At 36.6% G+C, this 17,684-nt stretch overlaps 1 protein-coding gene across 1 annotated transcript in view; it reads right to left on the reverse strand.

Annotated features, from left to right (window-relative positions):
- The window catches only part of PPP4R3A (protein phosphatase 4 regulatory subunit 3A), a 40,991-nt gene that overhangs the window by 12,055 nt on the left and 11,252 nt on the right, over positions 1–17,684 (reverse strand). Inside the window, exons 3-4 of the mRNA XM_005417838.3 lie at positions 10,874–10,972; positions 8,212–8,829 (exon numbers count right to left, since the gene is read on the reverse strand). Of these exons, the coding sequence (XP_005417895.1) occupies positions 8,212–8,829; positions 10,874–10,972 (717 nt within the window). The remainder of the gene's footprint in view (positions 1–8,211; positions 8,830–10,873; positions 10,973–17,684) is intronic.

Consider the following 17,684-nt stretch of genomic DNA (forward strand, 5'->3'; position numbering starts at 1 on the left):
GTGAAAAGGGTGAATTCTAGAGACCAAATCAAAACAACTGTTCCTATCGCATACAGAATTTATTGGACATTCTGGCTGACAGCAATCAAAACCCATTCCATTATTTTCACATGGCTGTACCTTAGCAAAACTACAAACAGCTCCAAACACATTACAAATGTGCATTTAGATTGAAAGAAGGAGCAATATTTAGCTTTCCATAACCTTTACAGTCCTAACAACTACGAGATTATTAAGACAGAAATAAACTTTCTCCCATCCTTTTCCCAATGTTATGCAGCAGTAAGGCAGCAGTTGCTTGAGAATTGCAGTTGCTTGTTCCAGTACATCAGGTACTAATGCATTTTTTCAGAAAGCTGCCACTGTTGTTTCTTGTGAAGTCAGTAACACACGGATGTGCAACATCCCTCCATCCCAAAACCACAGTGCCAGAATTCCAAGCTGCTTTGCTCATATTTGCACTGCATAAAGCAAACCCATCAAAGTACTTCAGATACACACACAAAAACTTTCTTATGTTGTGAATTACCTCAGTACCTCATTCAGGCTCACCATGGAGCCCTGCTGAGGAAGTGACTACGTCAGTTCTGATAGCACACCGTGCTAAGGCTGCTACAACACTGCTACAACACAGTCAGCATCGCTCTATGGCACTGCACAACACACATAAACCCACAACAGGCTGGCATGAGCTACTGTACCTCACTGCACTATCAGGTAAACTTTATATTTAGAATAGGCCACCTTTTCTCTTGTCTGATGCTGAGCTGTGCTCCTAACCTGACCCAACAGACAATGAAAAAGAGAGATCTCTGTACACAAGTTCAGGTGCTGTTTCAGTGACTGCAAAATCAAAACAAAAGGAGGTAAGAGAGGCCTCACTTGAAGTATACCAAAATTCACTCTGGAGGATCAAGCACAGATGTAAATTTTAACTTCCAGATATCAACATTGAAATATGTTCAAAACAACTATTAAGGTATTTGATTTCAAGAAATATACCTTAAGCTTTGATGGGCAAATGCAAGGCTGTTTAACCACCTGCTATCCAGCTGTTCTATGGCTTTGTAAATTTTCTGTTCTAATATTTAGCTCATTAGGCATCACAGATAACCTAAGTAACCCACAGTAGACACACTGACATATTTAGTCATTGAAATTAAAAAAAAACCCAACAAAACAAAACCCCATAAAGCCCAGTTCTTTTGAAGAATATGCAGGTTTTTTTCCATGATTAGCAGGGCATTTAAGAGAAGGCCACATAGTTTGATTTCATTTCTCTTTTCGCTATTTTGACCAAGATGCAGAACTAATCTTATGTATGAAAACTACTGAGAAGATGCATGCTTATCCCCAGTTGGAAAGCATAACCCCTATTTCCATTCTAACTGTGAAAGCAACTTTTTACCTCTCCCATGATATCTGAGAGTAAGGGCAAGTCAACTATCTTAGAGTGATCACTGTGAAAAAATAATGGAAACTTCAGCAGCAATCATGGCTCTTACATATGTAAGAGTAATGTACTTCTGGGGAAAAAAAAGGTAAAAAAGGTATACAGTATTAGCCAAAGTATCAAACTGGGGGTTTTATGTCATGGAAAGAGGAGAGCCCCTGTACTGTGAGTGATATGTGGGTCTCATTTATGGGTCTCTTCAGTGTCCCAGAGTCAGCTGGAGAAGCTGCACATCTGGCATTATGTGGCATCTGGCAGGAGCTGCTGCTGGGCAGGACCCCAGCTCAGCTCTCTGACCAGGTCCTGCCACACCCCTGACCTGTCCAACACGGGGCTGTCTGCAGCAGAGGGCAACCCACGCACCCTGGTACTGGGCTTGCAAACAAACGGGACTTGTATGGGACTTGTAGAGGGAACCTAAAACTGGCAAGTGATACAGACTTCAATGTTAATGATAAAGACTTCAACACTTAATGTTTCAGGATGAATTTGCAGAAGTTCAGTATATAACTATCTTCCAGCATTCCAAATATAAACTACAATACAGTATTTTACAATTCTCCATTAAATATAATACTGAAATATATTTCCATGTCATGTACTCTCTCAAACTCCATCAAATACCTTGCACTTTTAAATTAACAAGATTACCTGAAATCTCTAGGCTCCAGAACAACCATGACCTATTTAAAATCAGACAAATTAAGATGGATCTGAGTGACTGAAACATCCCACCCTTGCATGGATAATATGCAGTAAATGGCACTTACAGCAAGAAAATAAAAACAACTTATTAATAGCTTTACACTTTGGGTTTAGCCCTGAAAAGCATTCAGCATTTATCTCATTCCAGATGCTTAATGAAAGGTTGCTGTTCATGAGAAAAGACCCAGTCCTCTCACATATATAGAAAAATTGTCATTGCAAAGAACATTCCAAGTATAAAATTCTAAGCTGTAAAATTACTGACAAGGGCAATATATCTAAAGAAACATTCCTGAACAATACCGCCAAGACCCAAGGAAATGTACAGCCTGAGAGCAGAGTTCACATATTTTAGAAGTCACAAAGCACCAACACACAGAATGACAGAATTACACGAATTTGAATGTTTTCTTTTTTTTTTTCAACTTGCAAAAATCCCTCAATATGTGTCTGTGAACACAGTGCAAATGCATAATTCTCCGCAGTATGTGGTCTTTTCACACAGACAAGTATCAAAACACATTTAGCTGTACCTTAGAAGCTGTGAAGGTCACAACTGTTTTCCAAGAAAACCAAGCTGCAAACAGTAGTTTATGATGTAATTGTGGATTCTAGGTACTTTCCCCAGGCACAGAAATTATCAGAAGTGCAATACTTAAACTATGTGTATACCAGATACTAAGTATAATCATTTCTGCTTTGCAAGATCTAAGTAGATGCTTCTAGATTTAATACATTTCAAAGCTCATGAAAATAAAAACAAGCCAGGCCAACTACTCACTAAATTATTTATGACTTTAAAACCCAGGAAACACCCAGATAAGCTAGGGTCACAAAAAAGGACACTATTTACATTTGTGATTGAACTTCCAAAGGAGCCCTCCTCCTCCTGGAAAGGCACTTAAAAAAAGGATTCTTCAAAAGCAGGTCTCTCTTAAATATAATTAACATTCAGTTATCTGGTATTTTTGTGTCTGCGATTACAGATAAATGACATAAAACATACTTTTCTCAAAAAACAATCAAAGAAACTCAACACCACCCAAACTAGAAAGAGAGCACACATTCCATACTATATTCCACCTTCATATTCATTTTGAGTAGAAACAGTATTTTAGCCCATAAAGTGAAATTTTCATAAAATATTACTAGCAAACAGATAATTACCACTTCAAACACACATTCCTTCCTGCTACCACACAAAAGATTTCTTAGTTCAAAATCGCCTTTATATCAGACTGCCTTTCCACACATGCCCTCATCCTGCACTACCTTCACTTGAATCAACATGCTGGAAAAGTAATGAGATCCACCAAATGACTTTTGTAGTTTCTGAATACATGAAAAATAATTTTCTACAATGAAGAAGCTAATCCCAAAAATCACAAGCATGCACCACTTGCAAATGTCTTCCACCAAGTCATTTCCCCCAGAAAGTGGTATCTTTTTACACTTTATTGCAAGGTGAATTTTGCTGAAAGTAAATCTCCAGTTATTCCTGAGTGAACTACTATAAGAAGCAGAGTGGATTTGGGCAAAACTACCAGTATGCACTTACACAACTCCTCCTCCAAAAAAACTACAGATAATTATGTTTGCATCCACAGGACTCTGTTAAGAATAAGCAACTATCTGTAAAACCACTTTCAAAATTAAAACCTGCCTATCATTACACATTAATACAGTAAAATATACAGATATACCTAAATACCTGCAATTTTTAGCTCTTGAAAAGGGATATAGGGACTATCAGTAATATGACTTCTGTATTTAAAAATTCTGATTTACCAGTACAACAATACCATCTGATCACTGTTCTACCAGGCACAAAAACTATTTTAACATATGTCAAATTTTCCCCTTCTGCTCTCCACTTTCCCGAAAATTCAAGACCTTGAAGTCTAAATGCACATACCCAAAAGTAATCCTAACAATATTCTTTATTCTGGAAGACAAAGATATTGCATGATCTTGCTGATAAAAGAACACACCAATGAGAAAAGGGGGAGAGAACAGAAGGAAATAGTGTTTGCTCACTCTATGGCGCAGTTTTGCAAGATTTTTTTATGAACTAGTTAATAACACAGAGGGAAAGAACTGGTGGCCTCCAGTGTGCTCATTAGGATATATTTTTTTAAATTGCAAAAGAGCGTCATATAAAGCAAGAAACACCACTTACCTGTCCCACCCCCACTCAAAACTTGGCCAACTCCATGTTTCAGCCAGTTTCTTGGTGGCTATGACATCTCAAGACTAGAACAGGCTGGACCCCAAGCAGTAAGAGTATATTAGGAGGGGCTGAAATTGCAAAAAAATGCAATTCATATCTTACATATATCTTACACATTGTGAATGATAAAATCTGTAACTGAGTAATTTTCACCGCAGTTAATTCTGAAGTCTGGGAATACTGTTTTCATGGCTTTACTATTCATCATGCAACAACAGTATCTACTTTAGTGAGATGCTGACATGCTCACTTAAAATCACCTATCTTATAAAATTAAACCACAAACAAACTTACCTCCAGTTCTCAGAAAAGCCCATCAATAGAAGCATACTTTTATAAAACTTATGAGAAAGCTAACCTTCATGAAGAAGGAAGAAAATGGTTCATAACCCTAATGCCAAATGTTCTGGTTTTGGTTTTAGCACAAAAGGGCAACAGTTATTTTACCTACCAAAGAAAGCAAAATGATCAAAGCAAGTATCTTCCATGACTACAGAATTTTTTAAATACATGCAAAGTCTCTCTAATAAAGCAAGAACTCTCAAGAATCAGCAAATTCTCATCTTCAACATTAATTATAACTGAAAAACGGACTTTAAATGCCAGTGACCATTACTGACCGTAAATGGCCCATCTTGACCGTAAATGCCTTAAATAAAACACAGTGGTAGTTTTGAGTAAAGTCACTCAACTTGTCAAGAAGCATAAGACACAATCTGTACAGTCTTGTACAAACTTCTATTCACCTCTCTGAAACTACAGTCTGGCTGAGTTAACTGAGATGAGGGTACTGTAAGGTGCCATTTTGGTTAATACACAGCCTGACATGGAAAGGTCTCATTACAGTTCACTTCTTTTCCAGGATGTAGGTAAGAGTTTTTCTTTTCTGTTCCTTCACAGCCAGAGAGAGAGAGAGAAAAAAGAACAGAATACCCAACAACTCAGCTGTACACACAAGAGTTGCAGGATGTCATGGGATATCAGCTACTTAGGGAGCTTACTTTTATCCTGCCAAGTGAAACTTCCCAAAAAGACATCTCCCAAAAAGACATCTCCCAATTTTAGCAATCTCTTTTGTCACATCCTCAATGATCCAAGAGAGACAACCTAAAGTCAACAGCAGAGGCATTAAAAGCCTTTTTATTCATCTACTGGGAACTTGAGACTCATCCATGGCTTCCAATAAACTGGAGTCATGAGGCAACTCAGAGTCTTTTCAATTGATAATGACTTCTAAAAGAAACCACTGCTTAAGTACACATGTAAGGTTAGTGAGCACCAAGATCTCAGAAGATCCAAAATAACAAATGCCAGGAACTACAGCGAACTAGACATCCTTCATGCAGTAACACCCTCTCACACACACAAGTATTGTAATACCAGCTACAGGAACACAATGTTAAACCACACACAAATGGAAGAAAGCCCTTAGGAATTAGTTACAGAAGTGAAATCAACAAAATCAGTCTTTTCATTCAGTTCTTAGAGCATTATTTATTCTGTGTAAAGAAATAGGAACAAATAGTATCATGTGTTTTATACACAAACTGTAGGAATGGGGGATGAAATGAAACTAGAGTGCAGAGATTACAGAAAAGTGCAACCTGGCCTACTGCTTTATGAATAAATAAATGCCAGGTCAGTAGGCTGAAACCTCGGGTTAGAGCTACATTGCAAGAACTTGAAAAATCAATCTATCAATCAATCAATCAAGCCTTTTAAACTCTTAGAAATGCAATGGACATATAATTTGTGAGTCTTTTTTAATTCCCTCAAATCCAAAAATTGATCAACAACATAAAATTATTTCTGACAGGAAAATAGGGAGTTCTCCCTCCTTGCTAGAGAGCTGTAGTGTGAAAGTACTAGGAAATACAGCACAGCACAGGGTGTATTATCTTTCTTGTGTGCTCTCATTCTGGGCTCCCCAAAGCTGTGGAAAGCACTCAATAATTCCAAATGTTTATCTAACTTTGAAATGCAATGTTGATTCTTCTGGCCCCAACATACATGAAGTATACTTTATTCTCAACCATAGAGAACAGCAGTGAAGATAACTTTGAAAAATTTGCTGTCACACAACAAATCAAAATCAGATCTGAGCCTTTATTTCAACTGTAAACTGCAACTAACAAGTCTGACAACAACACAAAACCTTGATATTGTAACTTAAACCTACCCTGTATCTATTAACCTAACACAAGTTGTAAGAGACAGAAAAAAGGAAACTCATCAGTCTTTAGTCCTCAATAAAGTCATCTCAGGATGTCTGGCAAACACACCCACAATGATTTTGCAGGATCAGATCCTCTTTTTCCTTGCCCAGTTTTCTTTTTTGAAGCTCAAGATCTCTCTCACAATCAGCCACTGCCACCGAGACTCCTGAAAAATTCTTTCTCTCCTCCTCCTCAAGTCAAAATATATAATTTTCAGAAATTTGCTTTTAGCAACACTTGCAAAGAGGGCAAGACATTTTTGAGACAATAGTCACACTGGGTGCTCCAGCTGAGAACCCTTAACTGAGTCTTTTTCAACATTCTCTCAAAATCAGACTTGTAAACTTCTTCAAAGGGGCAACTCCAAAATGCTTAAAGTCTTCTGACTGTTTCAGATAAGCAACTGTGACTTTGTTTATCAAGGAAGGACACACATCCAGACACGAATAGTTTGGTTCACCTGGGCATAAACTGGGGCCTAGTACTTCTGAAGATGCTTGAGGTGTTTCACCTGACAGATTAAAGCTCCAAGAGAGTGGATTAAATACAGATTAAATAACATCAGTATTCTGATAAAAGAGTGCAATGGAGGAAAAGTTGTGAGGCCTAGTTTTGACAATTATTTGCTCTATGAGCTTGCAAAAGGAATTTTCACTCTCCTTTGCTATATATTTTCCATGAAATTATACAGGGTACATCCTGAGAGTCAAACTGAAAATAAACACGATTAAAGTAATCAGTAACATCAAACACTTGGTCCATTTCTCCAGATCAGACAGCCCCTACTAAGACAGTGACTATTCATTTATTAAATTCTGGGAGAAATAAGATAATTATCATTAACTTCAACAAACCAAAATACATGTGCTGTAACATTTTGCTGAGTTAGCTGAAAGCTCTCCTTACAGAGACGTGCCGCCAACTTCTAACACCATTGAGAAAGTTCATGGGCTGGTGCAGAACACCTGAGACATTGGTAAGCTATGTAAGCACCAAATAATCTCTTTATATTTGCAGTAAGACATATTTCATTAAAAACTGGTAATTCTAAGCACTATTATTTAGGGATTTATTAAGACAAACTAAGAAAACATTCAAGCATCTAAAGTGGTCTTATGTTCTGAATCTGTACTTTCCAAATAGCTAATTTAATTTACTCCAAAATTAGCAACAGCTACATGGTGGTAGGAGATTAGATTATGAAATTTAGGCAAAGTGATTTTTTTCATGGTAACATGACAAAAGATATCCCTAAGTCTAGTGACTAAAAAGTCCCAAAATACAAAACCAACAACCCTCAGAACTCCTATTAAAATCAAAGATTCAAAGTGCAAACAGCACTGTTCATTCCAAAGAATCTCATTCAATATTCTATAGGTTTGCTCCATTTAAATCAGTTACACAGAATCTAGTCCAAATCCAGAAATTAAGGGATGTGTATCTGACAACTCAGTACTCAAATCCACACCTTTTCTGTCACACTCCACAATCACATACAGAATCACAGAAGTGAAGGTTCCACCAAAGCATCTCAATCCTTCTGGGAATAATCACCTGACTTTCTTTGCCTAAGCACAAGTAAGAGACTGTGAATCTTTGAAACTTACCTGTAGCATGCCAACTATTTCCACTTTATTAAAAAAGATGAAAGAATGAAGTGTTGACAGCATATTTTCCTCAAAAACTGAGGGAGTGGGTAGGACCATATCTTGAATATACTGTACTCTGTATGTCTGATGTATTTTTTGCTTCAGCTCTGGATCAGATATAGGTATCACCTCTTTAAATTTTGCTGTTTTAGTCAGAAATTCCCTGTGTTTCCGTGACTGCGATAAAGACGGATCATATTCTAGGCATCCAATTACATCCATTATACATTCCTCTGAAAACATGACTTCAAAAAGTGCAGTTCTGTTCAAAAGGAAAATTCCCTTAATAATTTCATATAAGTGGTGTAGTCCTTCAATGTTCTCCAAGTCTTCGCACACATGAAAAATTTCTAAGAGCTTCTTAATATAGCCCTCATTTTCCAGTGCTAGGGCGAGTTTTTCACGGCGTAAGGGCGAAGGCAGGGAAGATGCCACGAGTTCTGCGATCTCTTCCAGCCGGCTGAGCTCACAGGATGGCAATTCCAGACCTGGTGATGACATGTCATCAAAGCGCTCCTCCTCAGATTCATCAACAAGATCCTGAGTAATATCCACAGAAGGGTCTTTGCCTTGAACCTGCAAAATAAGAAGTGTCAAAAAGTGGAGTTTAATTTTACAGTTATTTGAATACTTTTTAAAAAATACCATTTAAGTATCACACATTTTTAATTTGTATGAGCAAAATAGAAATGCAAATCTAGTCTGACATTGAGTATAGCTGGTTTGGAAAATAAAAGAGATAATGAGAAGATTTCTTCAAATAAAAAGCTTTCTAGAACTGTTTCCAGATTAAACATTTAACTTTATTTATTTATTAAAAATGGGAGGAAGAATAAGGAAAATACCTTCATTTTCCGAGTACTTCAAATAAAAACAGAAATTTGCATTTATTAATATGGACGGCAACTTCTTAATAGACTACTGAACTAAGCTGTTTGTTTCCGGCCTTTATTCTCTGCAGACAGATTTTCAAATGCAAATCAGTATTACATTATTCTAGTGATAGCTTTAAACATTTATCTATAGGCTATTAACTGCTCTTGATGCTTTTCAAAGCTTCCACTACCTCAAACAGAGGAGAGAGGCCAGTCTTGCTAATTTATCTGTTTTCAGTTCTGGAGAGCTGCAAGTCAAAATCTGTTACTGTGCACTTTCTAAATACTCAACAGAGACACAGAGTCTTCTCTTAAGAACAAAGAAGTTCAAACCAACATTGACAAAACAACAGAGGAAAATTGACTGTCAGAAAAGTAATGCACAGGACTTGCAAGTATCTCTCCAGAGATATGAGGAAACTGTGGAAAGTATGAATTAGTAAAAAAATGCACAGATGCCTGGGCAGCAGAGTGTATCAGCTTTAATGACACCTTAATTTTAGCATCTGCTTGGAATCTGATGTCAAATTCAGAGAAACACTGCTCAGCAGAACAATAGAAGGTGCTGTTGTTTTTAATCTTGAAATTCAGCAAAAAAAAACCCTGGGAGAAGTAATGCTTCATTTATAACAGCAAGCCTATACTCAGAATGGTGCTAAACCCCACATATTGTTCTGCTTATAGAGCAGCAACCACTTTCTCTATAAATGGTATCAAAACTTTCAGAAGAAGTTTTAATGACTGAGGAAGCTTAAGATCTGTAAAGTACACTGGACACAATTACAAAGCATGGCCTCAAAACAGGATATAAATACACAGGTTTCCTACAAAAATATGAGATCTTTACATGAGGGTGAGGAAACTGGGCTTCTTATCTGGGTGTTTCCTGAGAAGAAAACTTCCCCCTTTCTCTACTTTGTTTCTGTCCCCAGCTTTTGGGCCATTGACTGCTAGGGTTCTTGGAAATGTTTCTGTACTTATTTACCTAAGTGGTACACTGCTGAAAATAGTCATTCTTAAAAAAAAGCAATAATCTATACCCATGTAATTGTGAAACCAGATTTCTTTTGCTTTGTTTCTGAAATTACTAAAAACACACTTCAAAAGCAGAGTGGGGAGAGCTAGATGTTTGTTGAGAAAAGAAAGAGAGTGCAGAGAGAGATTTAGAGTAATTTAGAGAAATCCCACATACTGCAGCACAGAATTAAGAGAAGTTGTAATGCTTGGAAGGGAAGAAAAAACTCAAACAAGAACTGAGAAAGTGGACTAACATCAGTGAATATATTGATTAAACTCTTTTGTGTCAATAGTTAATACCCAAACAAGTATTACTCACAAACAACACTGATTCAATGACTATACAGTCATCTGGCTGTAGTGGTAAAACATATGTTAAAATATATATGCTATGTATACATTCTTTGATTCTTAAAACATTATCTTTAAGGTGATGATACAGGGATGGAGCTATCTCCTACTATCAGATTAATCAAAAAAATTATGTTGAATAGAAAGACCTGAAAATGCTCTAAAAAGTACCCAAAACTTAGATTAGGTCTGTATTAAATTTCTGGAGGAAGGAGAAAGTTTTTAAATTGAAAAATGCAGAATTTGGGAGAGCTGGCTATAACAGTAGTTTTTACTTTCTATTTACTATTGTTCAAACTCTCAGAACAGCCTGTAAGTTTTGAACACAAACATTTAGATGAATTCGGTTGTCTCAATCTCACATTTATCAAACTTACCTGACATATTTTTTCCCATATTTCATCACAACCTGCTTTTTCTTGAAAGCTAAGTGCCAAATCATAATTTTCAGCTTCAGACCACACAATCAAGGTATCCTTTAAAGAGAGGAAGAGTATTTTCAGGCAATATATTTCAGTTTTATTAGCCTAAATAGTGTTTAAAGAGTAAAATTTTAAAATAAAAACAGCCTGACACCTAATTATGACAGGACAGTATTACAATACAAATGTAACCATCACACTTTATAAATTTTTATATGTTTATATGATTAAAAACATTCCTGCATAAATCAGAAGTTCCAGAAAGATATAAAAAGTCTTTGTTCTTATTTTATGTGACCATAATATTGTAAATCTCAAGAAGTTTGACCTAGAAAATGCACTTCTACCTCAGTGTATTCTCTAATAAAAGACAGTAACAAAAGCAACAGGTTTTGTGGGGTTTATGTTAGGGGTTTCTTTAATGTTTCATTTGGACCACATAAAACTGTACTTTTTCTGTAGAATGAAAGTTACAATTTTTTTTTTCATTTTTGTAGGCCCCAGAAGACATTCTGCTAATGCACAGAACAGCTGTTTAAAATCTAGTCCCAAGATGGCTACAAACTTTAAAGAGGAGAAACACCACAGTTCCCTGCCGGGGACCATAGTCACCCACTACACTGAGTCACGTGTGAGAGTTTTACTTATTTCAAACTACAATTCTGGAAGAAAAATACTTGAAACTACTTCCAGAAAAACTAAAAACTACTTGAAACCATGCTTAGCTATGTTCACTTCCTAGACACTGAAGCTCTCATCAACTTACTAGGCTAGTTCAAGAGTTTATCTGAGCGCTCCTATTGCATACAAAACCAATATATGAAAGGGGAAGCTGTGCTGCAAGCAGCAATGTCACACACACTGACAAGGTATTTGATGGAGTAGGTTACAGAGAGTCTACTAAATAACTCTAAGAATAACTAAATAGAAAATAAAACTCAATTAATAAAAGAAGAAAATAAAATCAGCATTGTTCTAATGTATTGAATAGAGTTTTATTGTTAGTCTTTTGTCTTCCTCTAACAGCTGAAATACAGCCACAGCAAATACACACAGCTCCATGAAACTGCATCATTTCAGCCAAGTGCTAAACCATGCATTCACTCAGTAGGACAAGAGACGTGGGACTTTTTCTTATACATAAAATACAGAATTTCTACTTCATTAAGTACAGATTTTGCTCAGAGTGATATTAAAATGACTAAAAAAGAAACTTTACATTTAGATTTTGATATGCACTTACTAGAAAACACCTTAAACTAAACTGTTATCTAAACAGCACAATAAGCCAGCTCCAATGGGATTGTCAAGCAATACAATATAATCAATTTGCCATTACCAGAGCAGCTATACTGCTTCAGAGGCACTAATGGCTTTACCTTGTAAATGGCAAATAGTTTACCTTTTCCTTTTCCAAAGGGTTGAGGAAGAGGTGGTACACAGAAGAAAGGGATTTAGGAAGACCACCTCCAAAATACAAAAGGAAGAAAAAAAATCATAATTAATAGTTTATTCTCTACAAGACAGGTCATGGAGCAAATTCTCTGGTAATTACAGATTGACAGCACCTGGTACTGCTGACTCCAACAGAGCAAAAAAAATTTAGTTTGCAAAAATCTGAAAAGTGAAGATCTCAAACAAAAAGTTTTTCCCTTTACCATCTTTAAAAAACAGTATGTTAAGTGTAGGTATCAGGTTCAGATTCTAATACATTTATCTCTCCAACTGTATTTCTACCGCAGTAATTTTCAGGCCACTCTCTCCTTAGCTTCATACTGAGTAGTGCTGATTTAATTAAAAAACCCAAGCAACCCTAACACCAAATTTTAAGTACACTCTAGCAGAACTTGCAACACTCCCATCGAATTACATTTCCACCCAGGTGAAAGTAGTTGGATTTCTAAGTAAGTAATTTCCAAAAGACCAAAATGTATTTTCTTCATGATAAAGAGCACAACTAACAAATGGGGAAATGACTAAAAGAGCACTATTAAGGGCAGTGCTATTTACATTAACTGCTTAAGTTTAATAAACAAAAGCTTTAAGTCTCTGAATAAAATCCAGCAACAGATCAAGACATAGAAAGGAAGGCAGGCAGAGAAAAATGAAAGACAGAAATTTAAACCTGCTTTTGAAAATTGGTCACAGATGTAGAAAAGTGTATTTGGCCATAGCATAGCAATTTTTCTCTTTAACAAGATCATCTACCACTAAACATGGAAGCTCACACCTCCATACAGTCTGATTTTTTTTAGTTATTTCTTCTTTGAAAAACAAAACAAAAAATTGCTTAAAGAAATCATTTGAGCAGCTGAACAATCATCTTCCAGTTTGTTTTATCAGTATTAGAAAAGTGTTTTCCAATTGCCAACATTAAAATTTGAAATTATTAGCATCTGTTGTCTTAGCACAGAAGTGTTTCATATATTACAGTTCCTCAACAGAAATCTACCAACTGCTGCTCTCTAGATCTTTAGTAAACTGTATTTGTATGTACAACCTTTCTTGAATGAAAGGGCTTTTAAAAAGAAAACACAGAACATGAAACAAAAAGCACTTCATTCTGCTGTGCAATATACAGTTTTGTCTAACTTTAAATTCTCTGTTAAATGCAGACAGTTGTGACTATAATTTCATTTCAATCCTACAAAGCTTATAATCATCAAAAAGAACAGTACAAGACTCATACATGTATGAAGAAATGACTGAAGGAAATTCCAGATGGAGTTAAAGATAGAAGAATCACATCAATAACAGTCTACTTTCAGATTATTTTATTGAAAGAAATCTTTGTACATGCTTGATCTGACATTTCCTCAGTGTAAGTTGAGACCACTAACTACTCTGGATCTCTCAGCTGGAACTGAGAGTTTCTGTTGCTTCCTAATGTCAAATATTACTTCTTGAAACTTCCAGAAAGCAACTGAAATTTTTAAGACTGCCTCCTCCATTCAAAGAGAAAATAGGAGTAAGGATAAATATGGTTAGTAATAGTGGCTATTGGTTAAAGTGGTAAGGAGATAAGTCTTGCACATTACATCTTGGCAAGCATAAAATCTTCAATTTCATTTGATTTATAATAGCAGTTCTGGCTCAGATGGAGCAAAGACATGTCCTTTGTTGTTGCATTTCATATAAAATATTAGCATCTACATGCAAGGAACTGGATGGGATAATTAAGACATCTAAAAATTGCTCTTATCTTGTTTTTTGTAAACAATTAAAATGTGAAACAGCAGTACATAGCTACACTGTGCTAACTGTCACAAACCTGGACAAAGGTTTTACTATTGAAGGATCTTATACTGAGTTCTCTGTGACAACCTCAGCATTCTAGCTTCTCATATTTTCAAGATGCATCACAGTTCTTGGCAAGATCTTTTTTAAATAGGGTGATAATCAGGAGCTATTTATGTAGAGTTCATGATCTTATTCAAAGATTGAAAAATCTTTTTTTGCTTTGCAAAAAAAAATCTTGGCAGTAACGCCAGTTGGAGGTGTCATTACTATCTTAGTCCATACAAAATTTGCTGTCTCCTTAGGATCATTTACATGAATTTGTTTTCTGTTACAATAGTGCTCATTATGATTGTGCACATAAAATGAGAAATTTAAAAATTTAACCAAAATTTCTGAGTATGGCTTCCTTTTAGGAGACCTATGTACTTAACACTCCCATAAGGAGGTATCAATCATTTCTATGGGTGGAGGATAGCTTTGTACACTCTAGTTCTTATAAGAGCACAGCCTGAGACAAAAATTCAGAATACAATCAGTGATTCCCGCGCTGCTTCTCTCTCTGCTGGCAGCATCAAGCCCACATGAAGCAAGTTCTGGTTAGTTAGAGGTTCTCCAGAGGCACTGCTGTGTGCTATGGTTTTGTATGAAACATCATGCCTCAGAGGCTAACCTGCAATAATTTAACCCAGGAAACAGTGGCAGTAGCACTGAAGAAGGATAGGGTTTAGTATCTACCCTATGACTTTTCATTTTTTTTGAAACTATTGCCAAAAGGCTTCTGACTTACCTCAAGATTAAAAAGTTCTTGATACATACTATCAGTCTAAAGTTCTTGCCGCAGCACTCACTAAAGGTCAACTTTTACTAGACATTAAATCAGTTCTATTTAACTATCAGAAAGCTGATTAGTAGGTGTCTTGCACAGCACTCACACAAATCTCCAAAGCAAGCTCTGGGATTTCATAATGAAGAATTTCAGAGCAACTAGTATTCAGGATTTCACTCTGCTATGATTAAATTAACAAAACTGTTACTGTTTGACAATGGACTCTCACTACTGCTCATGTTCAGGGACAAGTCTTCTCCATAACTCCAAAACCTTCTCTTGGAAGCTCTATGAGATTTAATCTACATTCAAGGAGTAGGGATGCCCTAAATTTGTTAAGTATGTCATAAATTCTTGCTTTCAGCCTTAAAAGCAAATTAATCTCTTCCTATTAGCCCTCACATGGTTCAGGCTTATGACACTTTCCTGGCCCACACAAGGTTCAACACAGCCAGGCTGTTTCTTCCCCTCTTGGACTGCCTGACTGCTAGTTCCTCATTTAATTCCTTAGATTGTTTACAGTCACAGACACTTCCCTGGACATGCCAACCCACCTTTCAGCATCTTGCTCTCTAAATACTTCCAATCAAAAGTACAGCTTCATAATTTCAGGTTTCTTTTTACGAAATAAACTTATTTGCACTACCCAGACATTTTAAGTCAAAGAGAGCTAGTGTGGTAGGTGGTCATGGCAGAATCTTCAAGCTAAAAAAAACCCACCCAAGTAATGTAACAAAGTTTCAATTCAGCATTTGGTTTCATGCACTTTTTCACCTAAAAGCTAGTTATTTGGACATGCTAACAATTCACTCAGAAAACTGATCACCATGTCAAAGGCATACTCAGACTGAGTTCCGCTAGCTTCTGTGAAAGCTTAACAGTCATACGCAACTTTTCAGTTAGTGATTTCATAGCTGTATTCCCATGAATCATAAGGAATAAAATCAGTTTATTAGTTCTGCAGCAGAAACTTGACTTTCTGGCCATACTCAGTGTCTTGGGGTAACTTCATGATGCTGAACTGTATCCTGAATTGTATTTGTCTGTTTAACCCAGAAATAAGTTTTGCACCCTTAAAACTAGATCGGAGAGTAAAGGGGGGAAGAAGGAGAAGCACTGGAATCTCTGAGGTGGTTGTATTCAAAACATAGAGATAAGAGCTTCAGCTTTGCTCTCTCACAGATTGTGTTGTCTGCAGCACAAAGAAGTAGGAGAGAGTTCTCCTTTGCTTTTTAGTTAGTTTTTAGCTGGCTGAGGCAGAGATGTTCCCCAGACTGGCTTTTCTTTTTCCTGGAACTGATCAGCCCTGCTCTGGACTGAAAACCCAGAAGAACAGCAGGAGCTCACACCTGTGGCCCACTGGGGCCCGGGCTGTGGCATTACCCCACACAGGAGGGACTGGCAAGGGACTGAGCGAGCCGAGCTACAGCCCACGACAAGGACTTGCTGAATTTCCCCATCTCTTCAGAACAGTGAGAGGTTTTATTGTTTAATAATATTCATTTTTATGCTTATGAATACTTTGCTTGTTAAATAAATGTTTTTTCCCCACTTTTCACCAAGGCAATCTTTTCCCAAATCACCTGGGGGAGGGCCACTTGAATCTGCTTTCTAGAGGGACACCTTTGGAAGTTTCTTCTCAATTTGTCCCTAAACCAGGATATTCAGGAAAAGCAGAAAAATCAGAATACACAGGAAAACAGAAATAAAGGAAAATAAACCTATGTTAATTTAAAATAGATGAACCCCACCCCAAACCCAAGAGCAGCCCACCCTGCCCCTTGTTTACTCCCTCACCCCACAAAGCCACACACTCTTCCTTACTATCTTAGCTACAATATGCACAAATTTTATTAAAATAGTTTCACTGTTGGCTTGCTTGTCATGACAGCAAGGGTATGAAGCTCATCTTCTCTGAGCATTCAGTCAGTGCCCTTTTGGATAGTTTCAAAACTTGGCTTTTTTATTAATAAGTCTGCTCTCCATTATTCAAGGATGGCCACCTTCAAGTTACATAGCTAGCAGATAGTACTCTGGATGAATTTTAGCTTTTTATTCTTGTGAGGAACTGGAAAAGAAACTGCAAAAGCAAAGGACACAAGAGACACCTCTAGGGCAGAGGCAAGACTCTGTAGGTGGAAGCTGTAAATAACTCAAGTCTTCTTTGTATCAGTCACAGAAAGGGATGCAATATATACTTCATCACTGTGTTACAGGACGCACATGGATGCATCTAAGAAAGCTGAGGATACAACTCTTTACTGTTCTATTTTTAAAGCATTACCAAATTATACTGAAAAGCTCTACCCCAGTTCACACCCATATCCAGGTTTCTCCCTAGGTAAATGCTATGTGTATAGAAGGATTTTTAATCATTTAGGGCTGCTATAGGAAAAGGCATTGTCCTAATATACTAGTGCAATTATTCATTTTCTGAATGAAGATCACTTGTTGAAGAACAGCATCTTTCTCATTAACATCCTGAAATTTCAATGCCTTAAACCCCCCAACCCACAATTAAATATCTTCTACCTTTACTAGAATATTAAGAAAACAACAAACAACAGAAGAAAAAACTAAGTATTCCATGTGTGACCCAGCAATGCTTTGTATAATTAAATTCCACTTACTAAAGAAAATTTGCTTTTAAGGTGAATGCTACTACTTACCCAGTAATTAAATCCAGTAATATTCCATGGC

Source organism: Geospiza fortis, unplaced genomic scaffold (genome assembly GCF_000277835.1).
Source record: "Geospiza fortis unplaced genomic scaffold, GeoFor_1.0 scaffold23, whole genome shotgun sequence".
NCBI lineage: Eukaryota > Metazoa > Chordata > Aves > Passeriformes > Thraupidae > Geospiza > Geospiza fortis.